Raw genomic sequence first — 21,226 nt, 5'->3', positions numbered from 1 at the left:
GTAGAGACGATGAAACAATTCACTCTGTGAATACTGAAAGAGATACTGAATGAAGACAAAACTAACGACCGTGACAGCTATGAAAACCCACGTAACTGGCGAAAAACCTTGGAAAATGACCAAACCCTGCGGCATGTAACTACTATGAGGGGTGGCAATGCACAGAGCATTTGTATCGATGCCGATTGAAAAATCGAATTTCAAGAAGTCGGCTTCTTTCGACAACAGTCCAGCGTCGAACAAAATCAACTCGATGTCAAATCTGAGACCGTCCTCAATCTGGAAAGGTAACTTCATGAAATCCATTTGCAATTTATTATAATATTTCAGGGTACAGTTTACGGAACGTTCAAATCTTTCATTGACAGCTAGAATCAAATCTAGCCAGCCACCGCCGCTTTCGCTGGAAATTTGTAAAGGATTTGAAGGAGTGTCATTGCCGAACATGTCGAGGTATATTCCAATCCGTCTTGCATGCATATTTTTCCAGGAGAAGTCAAAAAATTTCTCATCGGTCTCGCCCTCGTACGACATGAGATTTTCCTCGAACGGATCGTATCTGTTGCAGCGGCTCTGGTGACAAATGACCGTTTTTTGACCTTTGAAAAAGCGCCAAAAGAATTTGAAGCATAGCAATAGAGTATCATGTATTTCTCTCTCAGAATTGTTGTGTACCTCGTAGGGCACGGATTTTGGCATTGACTTTCGGGAGCCATTGGCAACATTTTTCAACATGAAAATCAGATGGTTTTTATGATTCCAAATATTGTTCAAGTGTAGCCCACGTGTCTTTTCGTAAACTGAATCACTGAGGATGGAACCCTCTTTCAGTTCGGATGATTTTATGTTTACCTCTTGACTACAATTCTCTCTCTGCCCTGGCAAGTGGTAAATTTTATCAATGTTGATACAATAACGAGGCAAAGTTGTACTTAAATTATATCCAGTGCCTCTTTCATTAAATTCGAAATCAGTAACTTTTTCTCCGTTGGATCCAGGCGGCCTTGATTGTGATATTGTGTAGAAAATTAGATCGAACAACTGATGAACATCGTCTAGAATAAGTATTATATTTTTAGCAGAATCAGTAATTGCCGAAGTGACTATTGTGGTGTGATGAGATATTGAAATAGTCTGAATCGAGTTTTCATGCAAGCCTTGCGTAAACTGCGAAAATGCATCATCAGAATCAATAATTATCGTGTGCAATAACGGTAGCTTAGTTATGTTCACAATCTCTTGGCTCATGCTTAATGCAAGTGAGTTTAGGGGATCCCACCTGTCCTTAGTAAGTTCTTGAACATCAAACGTACCATTTTTCGAGGGAGCACTGCAAACGCCACAAATGCTGAAGATAATAAATGACCGAGATACTAAATATGAAACCTTGCACATTATCGAGCAATTTTCGACGGCTGGTGCACTTTAATCAGTATTGTTACTGTTATAACTTCTCGTCACGTAAGAGGGGTATGGACCTACTTTCAATGAATCCAAACTCAATATAAATGATGATGGAAGCGTGTTTTTGCAAGTTTTTCGTGCCCTCAAACAATGTCAAGTGTCCGAACACTCATAATAAATCGATCGACATTTTAGTATAAAAAAATAACATACTGTATTTTCTTTTTGGCTCGGAGCTCTCGTACTTTGTGTTTGAAAATACGATAAATCCACTTAGTTCGCTTGTTTTCTTTCACGATGGAATATAATATTGCGTTGTTGAAAATTGGACCAATAAAAGCGATCTGAAAAATATCGAAAAACGTAACTTTTTTTCTCTCAAACTGAAAATGTTTTGATGCATAGTTTCTTGTATGAAAATACGAATGTAAATGGAGAATATTGACGGATTTTCAAGTTTTGGCGTGATAAACACTTACAGTGGGTCATTGAATATGCACCATAATTAGATTGGAAATTGAAAACAAATGGTAGGCGGTGTCAGGCATTGCTAGGATTGAGCAACTTTTCCCCCCATTACATCAGAATCATGTAGCCTGACAGAAACCGTTTGTATCACGGCGAAAATCTACTCCATTAAATTGAAAAGTATACGAAACGAAGGCTATTGCACAGGTACTTACAGGTACTCAAAGTTACTTTAGTTACAGTGAGTATGCAAAGTTTTTGCGACACCTGATGGCACCTACTGGTGTCGAAAGGCAATTTTTTGTGGATGTAATAATACAAATAAATATACAAAAATACATATAAATAATACAAAAAATAAAAATACATCAGGCAAAAGTATAAGGTTTTAATTAAATCTTCATTTCTATAAAAAAATGTATAATTTTTTGAAGGATTTAATTTTGAGAATACATATAGAATCGAATTTTTTGTAACTCTTATTACATGCACCGAAAGAAAAAGCACTACAACAATTTTGTTATTTATGAAAGGTAGAACGAAGTAACTATGATTCTTTGGTTTATAACTGTTTTCTGGGCCATATTTAACGCAAACTTTCGTGAAATCAATACAAAAAGACATATCCTGCTAAGGGTCATTTCCTGCATGTTCGTGAGTCAAATTTGAAAATATCTCGGACTCACTGAAATATTGCTGTCTTCAGCAATTGATCGTCCAATTTGCAAGTTTTCCGAGCGAAATTAGATTTACGGAAAAGTTCGATTCTTGTTTTATTAATCTGGTTGGTCTGCGGTTTCACGATTTTTGGCGAGAAACTTCAGTTTTTCGCTATTTCATTTCGGTACGAGAATGTCTTTAAATCATCTCTTCCTTTAGGAAAGAAAGGAGGAAGCACGTTGACTATGCTCCAATACTTAAAAGTTTCACGAAACACAGCGAAAGATTATCGCGAAGAAACGTGAAACTAACAGCATTTTAAGGCCCTGTCCACACGAGCGGGGTTCGAGGAACTTATTCGACGAACTGCTCAGTTCCCGGAACTTATTCCCTAACACGAGGCATGCTGTCCACACGAGTTCGCCCGAACTGGAACCGGAACTTCAATAAAACTATACGATTGTTGCAAAATAATAGATTATTACGGCCGCCAAAGTAACAAAAATGAATGTCAAGACATGTAAAGGACATAAAAAACAAAAACAAACTAATTCACATCAAAAGAAACATATGTGGAAGCTCGGAGTACGGGGGAAGTTCCGGATTTTGGAGGAATAAGTTTTTAGCCCAGCTAAAACTTGTTCCGGGAACAAGTTCCTCGAAATAAGTTCCGCGAACCGCGCTCGTGTGGACAAGGCCTAAGCAACCAACTTGCAAGGGTGAAAATTTACCGTTCATCCAATTTGTCATGGCAGATTGGACACTTCCGTGCTGAAGAAGATTGTTTCTCAGAGAGTGCAAGGTATATTCAAATTTGACCCCTGAGGGAGCAGAAATTTGCCCCTAATGTTGCCCTTATGCCGTGTTTTACGTTGGTTTATTTTTCACTTCAAACGCATCATGTATGTATCTTAACCGAAAACGCAAGAACACAAATCTGTCGTGAAACGCAAAAACGGTAAACGCCATTTTGCATTTTTTGGAAACAACGTATCATGGCAGAAAAACTTGTGTACCTTGCGACAACGTTTTTATAGAATTCTTTCGCAAATACTATCGAGAACTTAACCTGAAAATTTGAGGTGCATGGGTAAAACAAGTTTTATTTTATAAAGTGTTAAGTTCCAAAAAACGAGGGGAAATCTTGATGGATTAACGGCGTTCTTGCTTAGCACGGTAGAAATACTTGGACGTTTTATACTGAAAGAGACAATGCGTAAATGGAAACTATGCAGCAAGTAGAATCTTTGATTAGTTCTTTTTAATTTAATTCATTCTCAAATCGTTCTTTTTAGCAAAAGCAAGTACATACATTTTTCTCGGTGTAGGAACACCATAAAGCCTCGAACTAAATTAGAAAGTTTGTTTGTGAATTTTGCCAACGTGCATTAAAAGTCACAAACAGTGTAAGTCTAAAATTTTCACTACAGAAGAAGAAATACTGTAGTGGCGAGGCTTGAATGTCAAATTTCGTCATTGTCCCATTTGAAGCTATTGTTAAGAATGGTTATAGGACATTTCGTCAACGATTTTTTGTCCGCGCACCTATTTTTTACAGTAATTTACGTCCACGCGTTTTTTCGGCACGGGAGTTCTGGTTCACGTGCCAGTTGAAACCCAAAGTTAATTGGCCCACATGTAAATACAAACGACGTTTTTGGATAAAAATATATAATGTCTTGGAAGAATGAGGGTTTGTTTGTTTTTTTGTTTTGTCTGTTTGGTGTAACGGACAATAATATATAGTTGAAAGTTTTGGTAAAAATGGGGGAGCGTAAATTCCATGAGAAAAAATTCACTGAAACTCTCTACACCTCTTTGGTTTAACAGGACTTACTTATATTTCAAGAAATTCCCACCTTGTTATACCTGAATCGGATGAACCTCTATATTTGCCTCAGCTAAAGCCTCTTAGATTTTTCCTGTGTACGATAAGTATCTTGATTTATTTTGCGAGGAAAGATCTGTACTTTTGAAGGATGCCTGTCATTCTTAATACGTTCAATTTTGTATGATACTGTGCAACACCTCTGCTGTGAAATAGTTGCTTCAGGCGCCGCCGCACGACAGGCGGGCGGCCAGTGCGAAACGCGCATTGGCGCCTACAAACCTAAGTGGATACTTCAAGCATTGTGCAATGCGTGAAGTATCGACTTAGGTTTGTAGGCGCCAGTGAGTCTCTCGCGCTGGCAGCACGCCGCTCCGCTCTGTTCGGCTTTAAATATTTATACTCGCATAGTTAGCGTTTTTTAACTCATGATTTTGAAATGTTAGCACATTCTGCATTGATTATTCTCATTTAAATTGATGGGAAAAAATATGTATCAACTTTTCAAAGGAGAAAAATAATATAACGTGTGTTTTTAAAAATATTGGTGGTTCCGTGTCAAATTCAATGATTTTCAAAGCACTTTAATTTGTTTTTCTTTTACTTTGTGTGCTTTTATTGTGCTACAGCGAGGTTTACGCGCAACGAAACGCTCAAAATTTGACGTATTTGACTCTAAAAGATCGATGTACAAATGGGTTAAAACTAAAGATTGCGTGCTTCTTGGTTTTTTTCCCCTCTTTTATTCATTTTTACGGTTTCTGTCGGCACAACTGCGGCTCATTGAGATTAATGTCGCTTGAGAAAGGTTTCACAAATATTTGTCACGTTTTAAAAATATAAATGTTTTCAAAATGAAGTAATAATTTCTTGAAGAAAAAATAAATAAATGATAAAAAAAAGTACCTATACATATATAAAGTATAGTGTTCATTCAATATTTTAAGGATAGAAATAAAACCAAATATTCACCTATGACAATTTAAAAAGATGATTCAAAAGGAGAAAGTAATAACATTTCATTTAGAAAATGAGCAACAATAACAACACCTCCTCCTCTCTCCATTTCTCATTTCCATATTGTCAATATTATTTTACATACCGACTAAAATATAACGCTTGGACCAAGTCACTGTTGCTTATTTTACGCGTGGGCGTAAACTACTGGACAAAAAAGGTGCGCGGACAAAAAATCGCTGTCAAAATGTCCTGAAACCTTAAGAATCGATTATTAAGGCGCTCGTTACGAACACTCTGTTTATCGATCCTTTAAAAATGTTAAATGGCAGATCAATCGATACATCGTAAAACACGTCAAGGGCCCCACTATGGAAAAAACTCATTCAAGCACAATATTCTCCTCAACCCAAGTAGCATAGATTGCAATAAGTAGCAATACCATTGTAACAATATTGCGATTCCACTGAGTCTTGTGTATGTTGCCTAGCTCCTATTCGAAGGGGCCGTGTTAATTGAAACTTACTGCAATAAAATTGAAAAAGTTGTAATTTTTCAATGCATTGCATATTGCATATCTTTCTGGCACATTTCTTTCATCATTTTGTTGATTGTTTAAAAACTGACTGAATGATGTAAAAATATTTCAATTTAATCGTGAAAAAATTACGATCGTATTGTAATCAAATTGCAATTTAATTTCAATAATTTCAATATTATCGTGGTGTAAAACTAGTTACGATCAATGCAGGTGAGCGGAATGCAAGAAGAAAGTAACTAGGGCTGAACCAAACCGCAGTCTTCTATGCTGCCATGCTAAGGAAAAACGCCGTATGAACCTTCAGGCGTTGCCAAATTTCCTTTGATAAAGTACGAATTTATTGCGGGAAATTGTAAATATTTTTCTTCCAATTTTGCAGAATATTTTGTTCGTAATTTAATCTAGAATATCTGAAAATTCCAAGGATTAATATGCATAAAGTTCGTCAAAAATACACGTTTTTCTCGGGGAAATTTGGCAACTCTCGAATTTTCATACGGCGTTCTTCCTTAGGACAGCAGCATGGGAGAATACACGTATCATACTCGAGCGAGCTCTTTCCCTCTACAATGAGAATTTCAGTTTTATGCTAAAAGAGAGGGTATGCCCACGCCTCCTGACCACTGGTGAGGCGTAAATGATCGATTATCGATATTCCCCCATTTGAAACGGTGGTAAAGAATCGATTACCAAGCTGTTCGCTGCGAACACCCTGTCTATCGATCCTTCTCCATAGGTTTCGCGATTTTTCTGTTGAAAATGGACCACTAGACAAGGTACGAATTTCAGCATTTTGATACAAGTTTCTTCACTGAAATTTCACGTAGAATACGACGCGCACAACGAAATTTACCGAAATCGACTCCTTCCAACGATATTTAATGATTATTGATGCGTGAATTCAAACCACCCGCTCATGAAAACTCGATGCTCTACGTGATTCACATCGCGCACTAAACGTTATCATGACAGTATATCTGCGATTTAAAAATCTGGCAACCTCAATCTTGACGCTTTGGCTCAGCTATAGCAAATTAAATACGTTAATAAAATAAAAACGTTAATATCTTCGTTAGTAGTTGGTTTCAGTAATTTTCGTTGTATGAATCGTGTTCTACGTGAAATTCTGGTTAAAAAACATGTATCAGATTGCTTAAATTCGTGCCTTGTCTAGTGGTCCATTTTTCCTTGGGAGCGTTGAACTGGAATCCGTTCGATGTGAAACTAAAAGCTCAAACCGGTATACTTCACCCTCAGAGGCTTAGGCCTGAACAACCCGAAGAACCTTTCAGTCCTGGCTCCCGGCTTCATGTTCTCGTCGAACATGGCGAATATGTACGTCTCGATCGCCTTGGGTCTTTTCGGCGTCCCTTTTTGGACATGCGCGATCAAATTTTTCAAAAATATATTCGCGTTCCGAACGGTGGCCGAAATATTACCCCGGGACGGCCAGCCCGTCTCCGAGACAACCACTTCAAGCCCTCCCTGGCCCAATCTCTCAAGAGCGGCGTACATAGCGTCCATCTGCGCATCGAAGAGGTTCTGATAAGATAACCCGGATCTCACATCGTAGACAACGGTCCCCGGCGCAGTGAACAAAGCATACTCGAGCTTGATATACTTCAAAGTTTCGATGTAGCTGAAATAAGGGTAGACATTCGCGAGGAGGGGTGTCTTCGCCGCCGCGAGGTGGTCGACAATCGGTTTGATGTAAGTCACGACCTCCGGCCGAAACGCGCCGAAAGACGGCGGGTAGGAGATTCCGAGAAGGCGCATGTCTATGACGACCGAGACCCTGATTTGGTCCTTCAGGCCGGCCGCGCAGATCGCGTTGTAGATGTTCTTCAAAGCTGGTAGGGTGTATTTGGCGACGGCGGCTTCGTTGCCGTGGGGGTCGACTTCGTTCCCAACGGCGATGTAGCGGATCTTGACCGAGGGGTGGAAGTTCCTGACGTTGTCTTGAACCCACTTTTCGGCGTTCGCGGCGGTGGCAAGGTTTGGGAGTTCCGAATTGGCCACGCCGAGGATCAGCTCGATCCCGGAGTTGCGCAGAGCAAGGAGGACGGACTTGTTGGCGTCGTAGATCCGCATTCGCTTGATGCCGCACCGGGTGTAGAGATCGACGACCGTCGCGGGGTGCGGGAGGTTGTTGCCCAGGAGGCCGTAGCAAACACCGACAGCTGGAAATTTTAAAGTGAATGAGCTGAATCCATGCGTATGCACTCTGCACTGGAAGAAAAAAACAAAAAAAAAAACAAAAAAAAACAAAAAAAAAACATCGGATCTATAGTCCAGACTCTTGAAAACATCGACAAGAAAAAATACTCTTGATTCGATCAGATTTAAGCTTAAGTCAAGAACCAAGCCTTTTAATTTGAGCGGATTTCCTTTTGATTTAAGCTTAAATCTGATTGAATCAAGAGTCCTTTTTCTTGTCAATGTTTTTAAGAGTCTGGACTCTAGATCCAATGTGTTTTTTTCCAGTGTGACAGAAGAAAAATATGAAGAAATGTTGTGAAGAAATGTAGGACCGTTTGTCATTCATGTAAGAACTCGTCTCGTCTATGAGGCTCACAATATATTAATTCATTCGAGAAAAAAACTAAGTCTGACATCCTCTCGGATCGCACTGGATAAAGACGCGTTATATATTGGAAATAAGGAAGAGAAGAGTGAAAAACGAAGAGGAAGTGAAGAAGGAGGAGAAGGTTGAGAGGAACCATAAGAGAAGAAGAGAAAGAAGAAGAAAAATACAAAGAATGAGAATAAGAAGAGGGAGAATACGAAGGAAAAGAATAAGAAAAACAGCTGGAAATTTTAAAATGCTTATGGATGAGCTGAATCCGTGCGTCTGACAGAAGGAAAATGTGAAGAAATGTTCGGAAGAAATTTAGGACCGTAATCATTGTCATTCATGTAAGAGCTCGTCCTGTCTATGAGGAACACAAAATGGAAGAATGATGGAAGAACAAAAATAAGAAGAAGGTGAATACGAAGAAGAAGGAGAAGAAGAAGGAGATGGAGAAGAAGAATATGGAAAAAAATAACATGGAATAGAAGAATAAGACAAATAAGAAGAAGTAGAAGAAGAATACAAAAAGGATGTGGAAAAGTAAATTCTTTTGTGGTATTTTCTCCTCCTCATTTTTCTTCTTCTTCATCTTCTGCGTCTTTTTCTCCTCCTTTCCGCGTCTTTTTCCTCTTACTCTCCTCCTCTTCCTAAAGTTAAATTTTAATGACCCCGTGCAGTTTTAAGATTATGCTTTATTTGTTTCGTGCATTTCAGGATCGTTGACACATAATTCTTGTTTCTGTTCTTTCGTCACTAACTCCGGCTATATGCGTGTTGATCTGATCATGAGAAATCGTTCATCATACCTTCATGTGCGACCACTTGAAAGTCCGATCCTGATAAGGACAATAGAAGGCCAAGGGACAAGAGAAGGAACAAAAACCCCATTCTGACCGATTTTTGACGGCTTAAATACCCTGCCAACATAAACAAGAAAAGTAAACTCAAAATATCACAGTACCAGAGACGCCATGCTTACGATACTGGAGTCCGAATTATTGAGGAAAGGCCTTATATTTAAATCATCGAGATTTTGATTTTTCATATTTTTTTTCTCTTTTTCCCTGATAAGAATTTCTGTCTCATTTATGTTTTGTCAATGAGCCTCCTTTTTAATTTCTAACATAACTCCCTAAGTATTTTTATTGCGTGTTTTGGAAGACAATAATTTTGATTTTCAACCTTGACTGCAGGAGAATTAATTTAGCTATATTTCATTGTCATCTGTTTGTATTTGTAGCCCAACATATGCTTTGATGAATAAAAGTCTTAATATATATTTTTTTAATCTGCAGGTGAGGCTGTTACCTCGTATTGTCATCTTAAGCAAGTGAAAACGAACCTTCAAATATTTTTCCGTGAGCTGGTTTTAAAAGTTGTATATGTTTCTGAGTTTGTAAAAGTAGTTTAAATTACACACCATCAGAAATTTTCAAAAATTATCCTCAACAGTATGGTCTTGAAGGCAATAGTTTTCCAAGATAATTTGTAATTTTTACGGTAAAACTAAAACACGCGAATATTAAAAGAATTGTTCGAAAAAAAAGCACTAGGTACAAACTACACAATTTTTAGTTACGTACCCGTAAAAAATCCGTGCACGATGTTAGAGGTAGCAAATTGAAACGAGCATCTGCATTTGACGTCTGTAGTATTTATAGGTTTGCTAGAAATGTAAACTGAACTGCCGGCTGGTTCCGTGATTACTTCCTAGTTTTCCTACGTTTTTGAACCTGTGCGAAATGTTACGTTGTCATATCAGCAAAAACGAAATGAACGATAGAAATTCGTGTGGTAAGCCCTGAGCCATGGTCTAAGGTCCGCAATTAATTCCACAACATTTAGCCATTGCGAACTACAATTCTTAGCTTATATTAAAAAAAAAAATAGATAAATAAATACCATTACTTACTCCATACGGATATGTGTGTTAATGGATGAGTTGAACTGCATTTTGCAATTTGGAACTATAAATTCTGACTCTTCTAGAAAAACACTTATGTGCATAGGGAAACTAATAGCACATACGTTGTTTTTAAACCGGGCTTGAATTTATAGTTCCAAATTGCAAAATGTAGTCCAGTTAGGAGTAATGGTTCCTAATCGCAGAATGCAGTCCAATGGTCATTTGTAATCAGGAAAATCCACCAGCATTTAACAATGCTCTTGTTTAACAAATATGTTTTAGCCTCTTTTTGCTATTTTTGATGCACCCAAAAAACCGGAAAAAAGCAGCAACAAAAATATTGATTACACGACACAAGATCATAAAGTGACTTTACTCTCGGTTTCCTAAAAAAACGCTTTGCTTGTCAATCGTCAGCCGCTGGGCAGTTGTTAAGTTGAACGACGCATCTTTGTGGTCTATCCGTGGTTGATGACAATAATGCACTCAAAAAAAAAACTCCGGCGACTGGACCCGGTTGTTCTCGATGTTGGTGACTCCGATGTTACCGGGTCGTGAAAACGTAATTTCTGGGCACAGAAGCCGGAGTCCGCCAGGGGTACTACGGGCTTCGAGGTCGGTCGATCGGGTACTGCCCAGCCGGAAGCTCCGGCTTCCACGGTCGGAATTTTCGACCTGCCCGGCCGGAGCCCGATAGTCCGTTACTCAGTTTTCGGGAAAATGGCGTCGCCATCGGATTAAAATTGAGACGGCCCGGTGCAAATTCGCAGAAAATTATAATGTTTTACGTTAATTTTATTCAGTGCGTGAATTTAAAGTTGCCGCCAGCCTTCGACATATTCGGGAGCGATCGAGCCACCATTCAGCGTTGTTTATTGAGGTTAGAATCTAGTATCTAGTCAGAGTAAATTGCTTGGTCATTGCATTACGTGTGTTCGTTTTTCGTTTAATTTTGGAGTTTTCAATCTATTTTCTTGATTCTGTGTGGTGCACGATTGATTCTAAAGTTCTGTGTGATAACGCTTGTCAAATACTTCCAGAAATGCGACGGGAATGAAGTTAAAATTGTCAGTTTTGGTACCAGTACACTGAGCTCATACCCTCTCCTGTAAGTTCGTTTGCAATTCACTTATTTTCCCCCTACTAAGGGAAAGAACTTAAATCAAAGAAAATGAATCAATTACCTGCCACGCATCTTCCCACAGAGTAAATTACCGCCACACTAAAATACTGATAATGTAGGCACGAGAATGTCCATTTATTGCCCAACTGTATTCTGTCACTTTTGTTTTGTTCTGCCTGTGTAAGAGGATACAGTTTTTATTCCATTTCGATCCAATCTCTAACTTATAAATGTTTTCAACTGTGAGTAGTATTGCAGTCTCTGATATCTCCCTTCTCTGTTACAAAAACAGCTGTTTGATAGCGGAAAATGTAGAACCTATCCTGCGCAGATTATCTAATATAGAGAGCAAGCTCGAACGTTGTTACTGTGAATAATCTCTCTGATTCCCTATCCCAATTCTAGGGAGCTCAGTGTTACTATATTAGTGGTAAAATCTTGTGTGGATCGCGCTTCAGTTTGCTGAAGGGAAGATCTATAATTTTAACAAGTGTGACAATTTTCGGTGGTATATTTCTTCGCTAATATTTTGTGGAAATTGTATCCGGTAGTTATTGCGGAGAGTTATATCTTGAAGTTTTGTCAACTTTTACTACTGAATTTACACCTTGAAATATTCTCAACCTCATTTTCAAGATTCTGAAGCTCTTCTAGTCGTAAGAAGTAAAAATCTGTACGTAAGTACCTAGACCTACGCCGGTGGTTTTCATTTGTTAATCATTTAGGTGATTTCCTACTTTGCATTCGTATTTTTTATCGAGGGATTTCTTGTTTTTGATAAATGCTGAATTCTCATTGAGTGAAAGTAATTACATTTATTGAGAACGGGCTGCCAAGTGATAAAAATGATTTTTCAGTTTACATTTTTGCTGCAATGAGTTTTAGAAATTTATCACCTTCAGCAGTCTATTCTACAACTAAAATAGGTATAGCAAGAATTTTTGATCCATCTAAATTTGTTCCTTCATGTCTCAGTGGTTGGACTATTTCCATAACGTTGTACCCAGTTAATTGAATATTGATGGCTGAGAGGAATAATTTTCCAATTTTTTGTTTGTTTTATCCATGAAACATAGACAAGTATTTCACAGACTTAATAAGCAATAGGCAACTGTTTCAAATCTATGAACTTTACTCATCTTTGTCCTAAAAATAAATTCCAAGGTATATTTTGCAAAATTAAAAATCAGCCGAATACTTCCAAGCCAAGTTCATTCTGGTATCTAAAAATCAGAGTGCTTTATTTTTTTCTAGGAAGGCTTGCAACATTAAAGTTAGGTTTTTGAAAATCTCTCTCGATTTCTTTACACGATGAATAAGCTAACATTCATGTGCTGCTTTACTTACTCAATAAGAGAATTACTTATCTCTTTTCTCAAATTAAATTGCTGAACTATCAGCCAAGAAGTTCAAATCTCTCTTGATATCTCAAACATGATCAACAAGCTAACGTTCATATGCTCCTTTTCTTTCTTTCTTTTTTTTTTAAATAGGTACATACTTCTTTGTTAATAGTTCATAACAATTTAATTTCAGGAATGTGATGGATACATCACTGACTGAGAAAGATTCAGATCAGATTCAGATTTCATTTATTTTCTTTATTAATAAATGAAATCTGAATCTGATCTGAATCTTTCTCAGTCAGTGATGCATCCATCACGTTCCTGAAATTAAATTGTTATGAACTATTAACAAAGAAGTATGTACCTATTTTAAAAAAATTAGCGTCTGCCCAGAGCATTCCGTGTTTTGATAGCCCGGAATTCGCGGCTATGGAAGCCATCGGTGAATGACCCTCACAGCCGCGAATTCCGGCTGCGCGTCCGGATGGTCCGGCGTTCGGCGTCGGAGTGTCCGGGCGTTCGGCTTCCGGAGCGCTCCGGCCCCCGGACGCGGAACGGACGGTAGTAGTATATAGCCCGTACAGTCCGTGCTCCGGGTCCATTACTTTCGGCTCGCACGGCCGGAGGTTTTTTTGAGTGTGCACGACCGTTTGGAGATATTTCTTTTAGTTATGGTGAATTTTGAACTTTACGTAGCGTCGATCTATGAGAAGGTATTCTTTACACAGTGTATATAAATTAAAAGGTACACATCTTCATGGATTCTCATACAAAATAATTCACATCATAAAAACCATCAATACGTAACAACGGTGAAATTAAAATAAAAGAATACGAACAATAATTGCTGAAAAAAATATATGGATTACTAGAATTAACGAATTTGGCAGCGTGTATGGTGAAGAAATAGTGGAAAAAATTAGAGGAAAAATGAATGCTTTAAGTCCTGTGATTACAGCTGAGAAAATAAAGAGCCGACAAAATTATGTAAAGGTTGACCTAGGCTCTACCAAAAATATGTACCATCTGTAGAATAGATTGATTTGCGTTATTTTTAGAGAATGAACTTAGATACATAAATTTATACTGTGCCAAGTTTTGTAAAATTGCGACTTTTCATTTAGGAGGGCCTTGTACCCCCCACCCTTTAATTTTTTAAGCTTGTGGTGTTTTTTTTCTTCTTTTTTTACTTGTGAATTGACACTCTGCATTTTGAATATTCTCGTAACTAAATGAATTTCTTCATTATTCTACCCTCGTTCCATTTTTACCGAGTTTCTCCTGCAACTCCTACGATCTGCACTCTCAGGCTCAGGTATATTTCGCAGTCGATGAATCCCTCTTAAATCTGTCATCTTTCCATTTTTCCTAAAAAAAAAACCAATGCCAAACTTGATAGCAGGTATGACTTCCTAAAAATCAAGGCGCGGAAGTTGACGGAGTTATCTAATTAATTAAAAAATATTTTACTTCAAAATTTGAAGTTAAAATAGACAAGCTGACAAGTTTCACCATCTTCTGGGAAATTTGCAGGTATGTCCAAAAATTTATTGGCTGTATTTACAGAAACGGAAACATCTGAGTGGGTTGAGCACAAAAATACCCTCAGTTCCGAAATGAAACAATTGTACTTGGTTTATTGCAATGAGAAGCCTCTAATTATCTGGTTCATCGATAAAAACACTGATTTGTACAGGGAAACCAATGACACACGCGTCTGTTTCTACAATGAACCTGAAAACGTGGCTCCTGGTCGCAACGTGCAGCACAGTTTTCAGAAAATTTTTGACAGATTGATCTAATGTGCTGAAATGCACGTGTTTAAATAGGAGATGCTGTCCTATGGCGTCAGACAACGGTAAGTTTTCTCACTTCTACACCTGTTTTTTTCCAATTTTCCTCATTAAAAATATCGGAAAACATATTTTGAACTCGGCTTATCATGTTTTCCTCCCCCCCCTCCCCTTCAGAAGGCTCTGCTGGGTAGTTTTTCCTCCCCAAAAATGTGTTTTCCATTTCAAACTTCATAAAAAATATTGTTTTTTTGTTTGAATATTGTTCTCTTCTCGAATTCTCACTTCTTTGTATCCATATACGCCTCACCTAAAAAATAAAAACTTGTCTGCAGTCTAGTTTCTACTTCAAGCAGTCTATGTACAAAAATATCGAACGAGACAATGAATTGGACTACATTTTGCAATTTGGAACGATAAATTCTAGCCCGGATTAAAAACAACGTATGTGCCATTACTTCCCTATGCACATAAGTGTTTTTTCCAGAAGAGCCAGAATTTGCACTTCTAAATTGCAAAATGCAGTCCAATTTTCCACTTTTAAACGGATAGACTCTTCTTTCACCGTGTACAACGTGAAGTATCCCCTTAGGTTTGTAGGCGTTAGTGCGCGTTTCGCGCTGGCAGCACGCCGCGGCCGCGGCCGCGACTTTCCCGGCGGGCGAGTGGAGAGGGATTTCTTGATCTAGTGTGTTTTTTTCCAGTGTATTGGCGCGAGATTTCGGAAAATTCCGATCATAAATTCCACTGTGCAGAGTTTACCGTGCTGATTGGCTAAAACAAATGGAAGACTCGAGGAAACAACTGGCCTGAAAGAAAGACACTTTTACTGTGAGTCATTCCTATCTCACCAAAGTATGTCGGGACAAAACTTGCATGTTTTCCCACGAAAACTGAAGTTATGTTATTTATGGAGCTGAACAAATGTGTCCTTGTGGAAGGCTCCTATGAACACGTGAGGCATTGAAAACATTATCAACCCAGAATTCACGTCGGATGAGTTTACTTGCCTGAGTTAGGCTGTAATGCGCTGCAGACCGTTTTACGTATTTTCGCACAGCAGCACTGTCTCTCTTTTGGTCAATCCTCAGTCGCTATTGGCTGATGGCAGCGCAGTCGTCTACGAATGGGAAGTCCGGTGTCAAATAATTTTAAATTCATCAGAAGAAAAAGTTGACAAATTTCTGTATGCTCCTCAAAAATAATAGAATCTGTCATTCTCAAAAAGACTTAAGCACCAGAGATGAGAGTTCGAGAAAGACAGTGATAACTAATTTAATCAACACGTTATGAATCTTGGAGTTGGAAGGGGAGGGAATTAATGTGTGAGAAGATTGTATTTTAAAAGCGGATTGCGGATATTTCAGAAATTTCACTACGATTTGAACAGAAGAAGAGCAAGAAGAGAAAAAACAAATCGACGCTTAAGACTTTTTAAGAATCGACCGAATTATTTTAACATATTTCCCTCTTTTATAGTCAATTTTTAGTATTCAAGCCTTGATATGTATGGAAACATTCGTTTACAGTTTCTTAGCATAAGATGCAATAACTGAATAAAAACGGAAATTTGCATAAAAAAATATAAAAATAATTCCATGTAATTGACAAATCCTAATTTTGTGGAAATTCGGGGAGGTTTTTTTCTTCTTCTTCTTCTTCTTCGAATAGTTTACTTGATTGGCTGAAATAAAATTTCAAAATTAATATCTATAATTAATAATTATAAATAAAATCAATTTTTGTGATAAAAGGGACTCAGAGAACGGCAGCTGTTGCACTTTGTGTCTGTCGAAGGCAAATAGTCAAATCAGGCATTTTATCAAATGCCTGGGCAAATAGTCCAATATTCTTACTTAAGATTGAAATTTTGATTTTTTACCATAATTTTATGTAACATAATTCGTTGCTCCTGTAAGAAAGAATTCTCAGAAAAATATGCAGCATACAATAGTATTTCAAACGATTTTAAGATCCTGAATGCACATGTATCATGAAATTTTCAGAGCGTCATAAAACATAGAATTTTTAAAATTTTAAAATTTGAATGTACTACAGGCATGTTAAAAGGAAATAACAAGGAAAGTTCGCGGATTTGAAGAGTTATATTCTTCCCAAAATACTAAAACCCCGTTAACTCCTCGCCATAAATTTCCAGAATCCTGTAAACTGTCAAAATTTGACTACCGGTCTAGGCATTTGATAAAATTTGCCTGATTTGACTAATTGCCTTCGAAATATCCATTGTAGCTACCTCTTATGATAGGGTCTCTTAGGGCGCTAATCTACGTCAAACGTGCAAGGAAAACTAAGGCGCCTTCATTTTTTTGCTTATGCAACAAGGATATCCATCAGGCAGGAATAGCTGCATCTGCTGCATCCAGGCGCTAGCGTGGATCCCGCGTCTTGTCTTTATTAATGTGTGAGGTTGGCCGAGATATTATCAAGATTCACCTTGTTCTGTATTAGTCTATACTGTATCAGACGCCATAACTTTTTTCCTGGATACAAGGGCTACAGCTGAGCGCTTTTTTACAGCCTAGATTTTTTTTTTTTTTTAATATGCGGACATGATGCACATGCCAAGATAGGTCCCCCTCGCTGAGGTTCTGGTTAGGAAGTAGAAGAAAATGATGCAGCAAATATAATGTTCATAAAAAATAATATATTTGTACAAATCGAAATGAGTGTAAAAGATTCTTCAAAAAGTATATTACATTCCCTGTACAAATGCACTCAATATGAGCGATAACAATTTCATTGTCAATGAAACAAATCAGCGATAAACATTATAAAAAACAAGAATCAATTTACACACTGTGGAATTGAAGTTACATGTTGAGACCGATCATGGAATTATTTGATTGGCAGTGTAAATGGCATACTATGTTAATAGGAGTAAACAACATGTATTTGATTAAGTTAGCTTTACATCTTAAAAACACATTGGTGAGCGAATACAATGCTTTTGTATATTTGTTACTTCGACACTTATACAAAAAACCTTCCTAAACACGGTTAAAAGTTTGATTTTTTTCTTTGCAATTTATGATACTTATTTGCAAGTGTTATAACCATAGAAGATTAGTTTCATAAGCATAACATACATTGCAATGCACCTCTGGCACAAAAAGAACAAGAGAAATAACCTCGATACGTGCATTTCAATAGAGAGCGCAGATTTTGACTTTTTTGTAGGGAAACTAATATTAATTCCATAATATTATTTCATTGGTGCATTTAAATAAGTTACTGGAATTTTAGGAAACATATTCGCAAGTGATAAAAAAATTCATCAATAAACTTATGATTTACAAAAGTTGAATCACCCTATGATATGATATAAATTCGAAAGGCAAAAATGATAGTTTTGTAAAAAGATACGCAAAATAAAACAGGGAGGCTGTAAACGCAAAATATTATTATTTGAGAATATTGGTCGGGACAATTACTACACAGGTACTGATACGCATTGAAATTGACCATTTTCTAAAATTTACATGGCACGAAAAACTCTGAGAATGATTTAATTCTTAGGCAAGGAAGCTTTACTATCAGGATCCACAAGCTCACGCACGTAGGAAATAAAAATAATTAACGTATCTCCATACTTTGTCTTCCTCTTAAAGAGCAAAGCAAAAGTAATTTTTTTTCTCTGAAATTCACTCTGAAAATTTGACAGATTTGAAAATTTGACAGCTGTGATTAACCTGGTTCATTCATCAAAAACTCCCAAAATTAACGAAAGGCTGGATAAAATCCAAATACCTACTTAAAAAAGGCATGTCAATACGTGCAGTGGACTCTTGATACATTTTAAAGCTGCTACAGGTACTTACAATCATGAAAGTCAGGGAGGCGGACAGACGATTTTTGATTTGATACTAAATTAAAGCAAAGAGGCGGAAAGTTGGAGACAGAGACTGTCCCAGAAATTCCGGAAAAAGCATGTCAAATTCAACAATAAATATGTACAAATACAAGACAAGTTTCTGAAACAAGAACAAAATCAATACTTGCTCATTTTGCTTTTTATGAATTGATTTATCAAACAACGACTCAAATCAAAACGTTTGGTGCGTTTCCTCCTAAAATTTTATCCGAGAAAAATCGACAAGTATTTTAGGAAGCTAAAGAAATTGTCTCTGTTTCAGAATAAATTCTCCAAAAATATTGACTAGTCAATTTTCAACGTACATCTTAAGTAATACTCCATCAGAAAAGTATGCTATTAAAAAAATTAGGCTTTGGCCGCGCAATGGAATATCGACGGGTGAGCCAGCTAACATTTTTCTTTGATCACCACACAATGAAAAATTATTATTTCATACAAAAAGTGAAGATATAGAGATGAGGACTTTTGACTAATGCCAAAGTGAGGGAAAATCAAGAGTTTGTAAATTAAAATAAGTAGAAGCGTTTCGCGAATAATTATTTAGAGAGATTGAGAAACTAAACGAGTTAACAATTATTGTTCCCTACATACCTTAGTAATACGTGTAAGGCTTTATTTTTTGGCACGGTTTAAATCACATCATCATATTTCTGGGATTTCGCAATCTGGAGAATGACATTTTTTAGGTACACAATGATTATTATTAAAAACAAAAAGTAATATATTTTATTTGTTCATTAGGTAAGTTTCCTATTATGTATGTGAAATAATTCTCCCATTCGACTATTTTTTACACGCTCTGTTAGGCGGGTTGTTGACCGAAGAAAATTTTCACGAAAAGTATTTTAATTTCATATACATGCATTTCCCATAAGTTTAACTTTTTCATGCACGATTTTCATATTTATTAACTACAGCATTTCATGCTCCTCGATGGCGATTTTGCAAGTTGGCAACGCTGTTTTTCCCCATTTAAAGACATTAAAAATATCGAATTTAGGCAAGGCAATGTGCCTTACGAAGGATCGATTGTTTTGGATACGTTCAGATGGAGGAAAAATAGTGTTGTCAATTTTCAAGAATCGCCACTGATGCTCCTTACTTCAAATCCTGACTTGCGGAACTTAAGCAGGCGTCAGTGTCAATACTTCACACAGTGACCACATTTCATTCAAGTAAAATAAACATACTAGATAACAAAAAATAAAATAAACAAATGGACAGAAAAAGCGCTTTAAGCTCCTAGTTTCCCTGTCGCATAATTTAAAATTTGATTACATCTAAAATTTCAGTCGATCAATCAGGTATACCTAGTCAGTCACAAAGATAAGCTGGGCCGGAAGAAGGAGAAGAGACAGCCAGAAAACTTCTTCTGAACTGTTTACTTGGATCTTTGGATGCGCTTCCAAATCACCCCTTCAATTTCCGCTGCGGCAATGTAACATACTCAAACGGTCACATTGCACACATCACAAATTAAAGAAGTATGGCATGCGGATCAAGAGAGTAGATCGTAATGACTTCGTATAGATCGGAATTCTGCCGTGCTAGGTAAGAACGCCGTATGAGACACCAGGCGTTGCCAAATTTTCTTCAGCGAATCACGAATTTTCCGGTTTTGTGAATATTTCTCCTCCATTTTTCACAGGATTTCATATGTTATTTTTAAAAAAAATACTGCGAAGTTCAAGGAGAAATATTCATAAATCTCATCGAAAATAAATATTTTCAAAGAAAAATGTGACCCATTGGAACGCTTACAGCGTTCTTCTCAGCACGGGAGAAGTATAGAGACTTCAAGTTTGCAGGATTCAATAAAATAATGGGAATTTTTAACACTGCTCCTCTCCTTTTTCCGTCAAGCTATCATAGTATTAGAACTAAGAGCACAAATAGTTCACGAAGAGGAGTGGTTGACCCTATGCTAGAAAAATTTCTCCTGCTCTAAATCTAGTTGCTGCTGCCTGTGACCATTCAGCAGACTGTGACTATTCCTTTTTATCGTCGCGGTTTCGTACTCCACCGGACGAGAGTTGAACACTTTCGGCGTGCCGTTGCTCGGCAGCGTGTGTTTTGAAAACGATGGAGTTCTCTTCGGATGGTGCACTTCTTTTAGAGGAACTGTCACGTAAGGATTTTGTTTTGATGAAATATAATGCGGGCTTCCTGGGATGATTGGCCTTTGTCTCCTCAGCCAGTAATAGCACAGGAATCCGGAAACGATCAATCCAAAGGCAAAAGCTAAAACGCAGAAGCCCAAGATTGAGGCTACTGATACCGAGTGTCCAACCGAGCTGCTTTGAACCCTCATCGGCGAGATATCTGAAAATTAAGAAACATATACAAGATTAGTAAGTATCAGTGTCACTGAAAAAAACGTGCTTGACTCAAACATGAAGATTCTTGAATTTGCCGCCAAGAATTTGTTTTTATCTTGATTTAAGCTGATTTTTTCTTGATACAAGAAAAAAAATGCTTGGGTTAAGCAAAACGACGGTGTAAGTCGGCAATCACATAACTCGTTTGCAGTGTCTGAAAATCTCCGCCTCTATGTTATTTTTTTGTAGGAGAACAAATTGACATCATTCCTTGAGGTTTTTGCAGAATTTTCTTCACACAGAGAAAAAAAATCACGGCAGTTTTAAAGAGTTGCCGTTGAGTAGTTTTCCCTTTAAAAAATAAAGTATGACGGGAAGTCTGCGACGTCGCAAACCGAGTTGTGTGATTGCCGAC

The 21,226-nt window shown here is 37.4% G+C and overlaps 2 protein-coding genes across 6 annotated transcripts in view; both read right to left on the bottom strand.

Annotated features, from left to right (window-relative positions):
* Positions 1-7,044: 7,044 nt before the first annotated feature.
* Positions 7,045-9,019, bottom strand: LOC109043832 (uncharacterized). Its single transcript, XM_072304746.1, has 2 exons — positions 8,954-9,019; positions 7,045-8,087 (listed from the first exon to the last, which is right to left on the bottom strand). Exons 1-2 carry the CDS (start codon positions 9,017-9,019, stop codon positions 7,083-7,085), a joined length of 1,071 nt encoding a protein of 356 aa, XP_072160847.1. The 3' UTR covers positions 7,045-7,082.
* An 8,224-nt stretch (positions 9,020-17,243) lies between these two features.
* Positions 17,244-21,226, bottom strand: part of Sema5c (Semaphorin 5c) — a 232,364-nt gene continuing 228,381 nt past the window's right edge. For all 5 annotated transcript variants that reach the window (XM_019061175.2, XM_072304568.1, XM_019061176.2 and 2 more), the window contains exon 16: positions 17,244-20,815. In XM_019061175.2, coding sequence (XP_018916720.2) covers positions 20,418-20,815 — 398 coding nt within the window. In that variant the 3' untranslated portion in view covers positions 17,244-20,417. The remainder of the gene's footprint in view (positions 20,816-21,226) is intronic.

Source organism: Bemisia tabaci, chromosome 9 (assembly GCF_918797505.1).
Source record: "Bemisia tabaci chromosome 9, PGI_BMITA_v3".
In the NCBI taxonomy this organism is placed as follows: domain Eukaryota; kingdom Metazoa; phylum Arthropoda; class Insecta; order Hemiptera; family Aleyrodidae; genus Bemisia; species Bemisia tabaci.
Note: the sequence above shows the minus strand (reverse complement) of the source record. Positions and strands in the feature narration are given on the sequence as shown.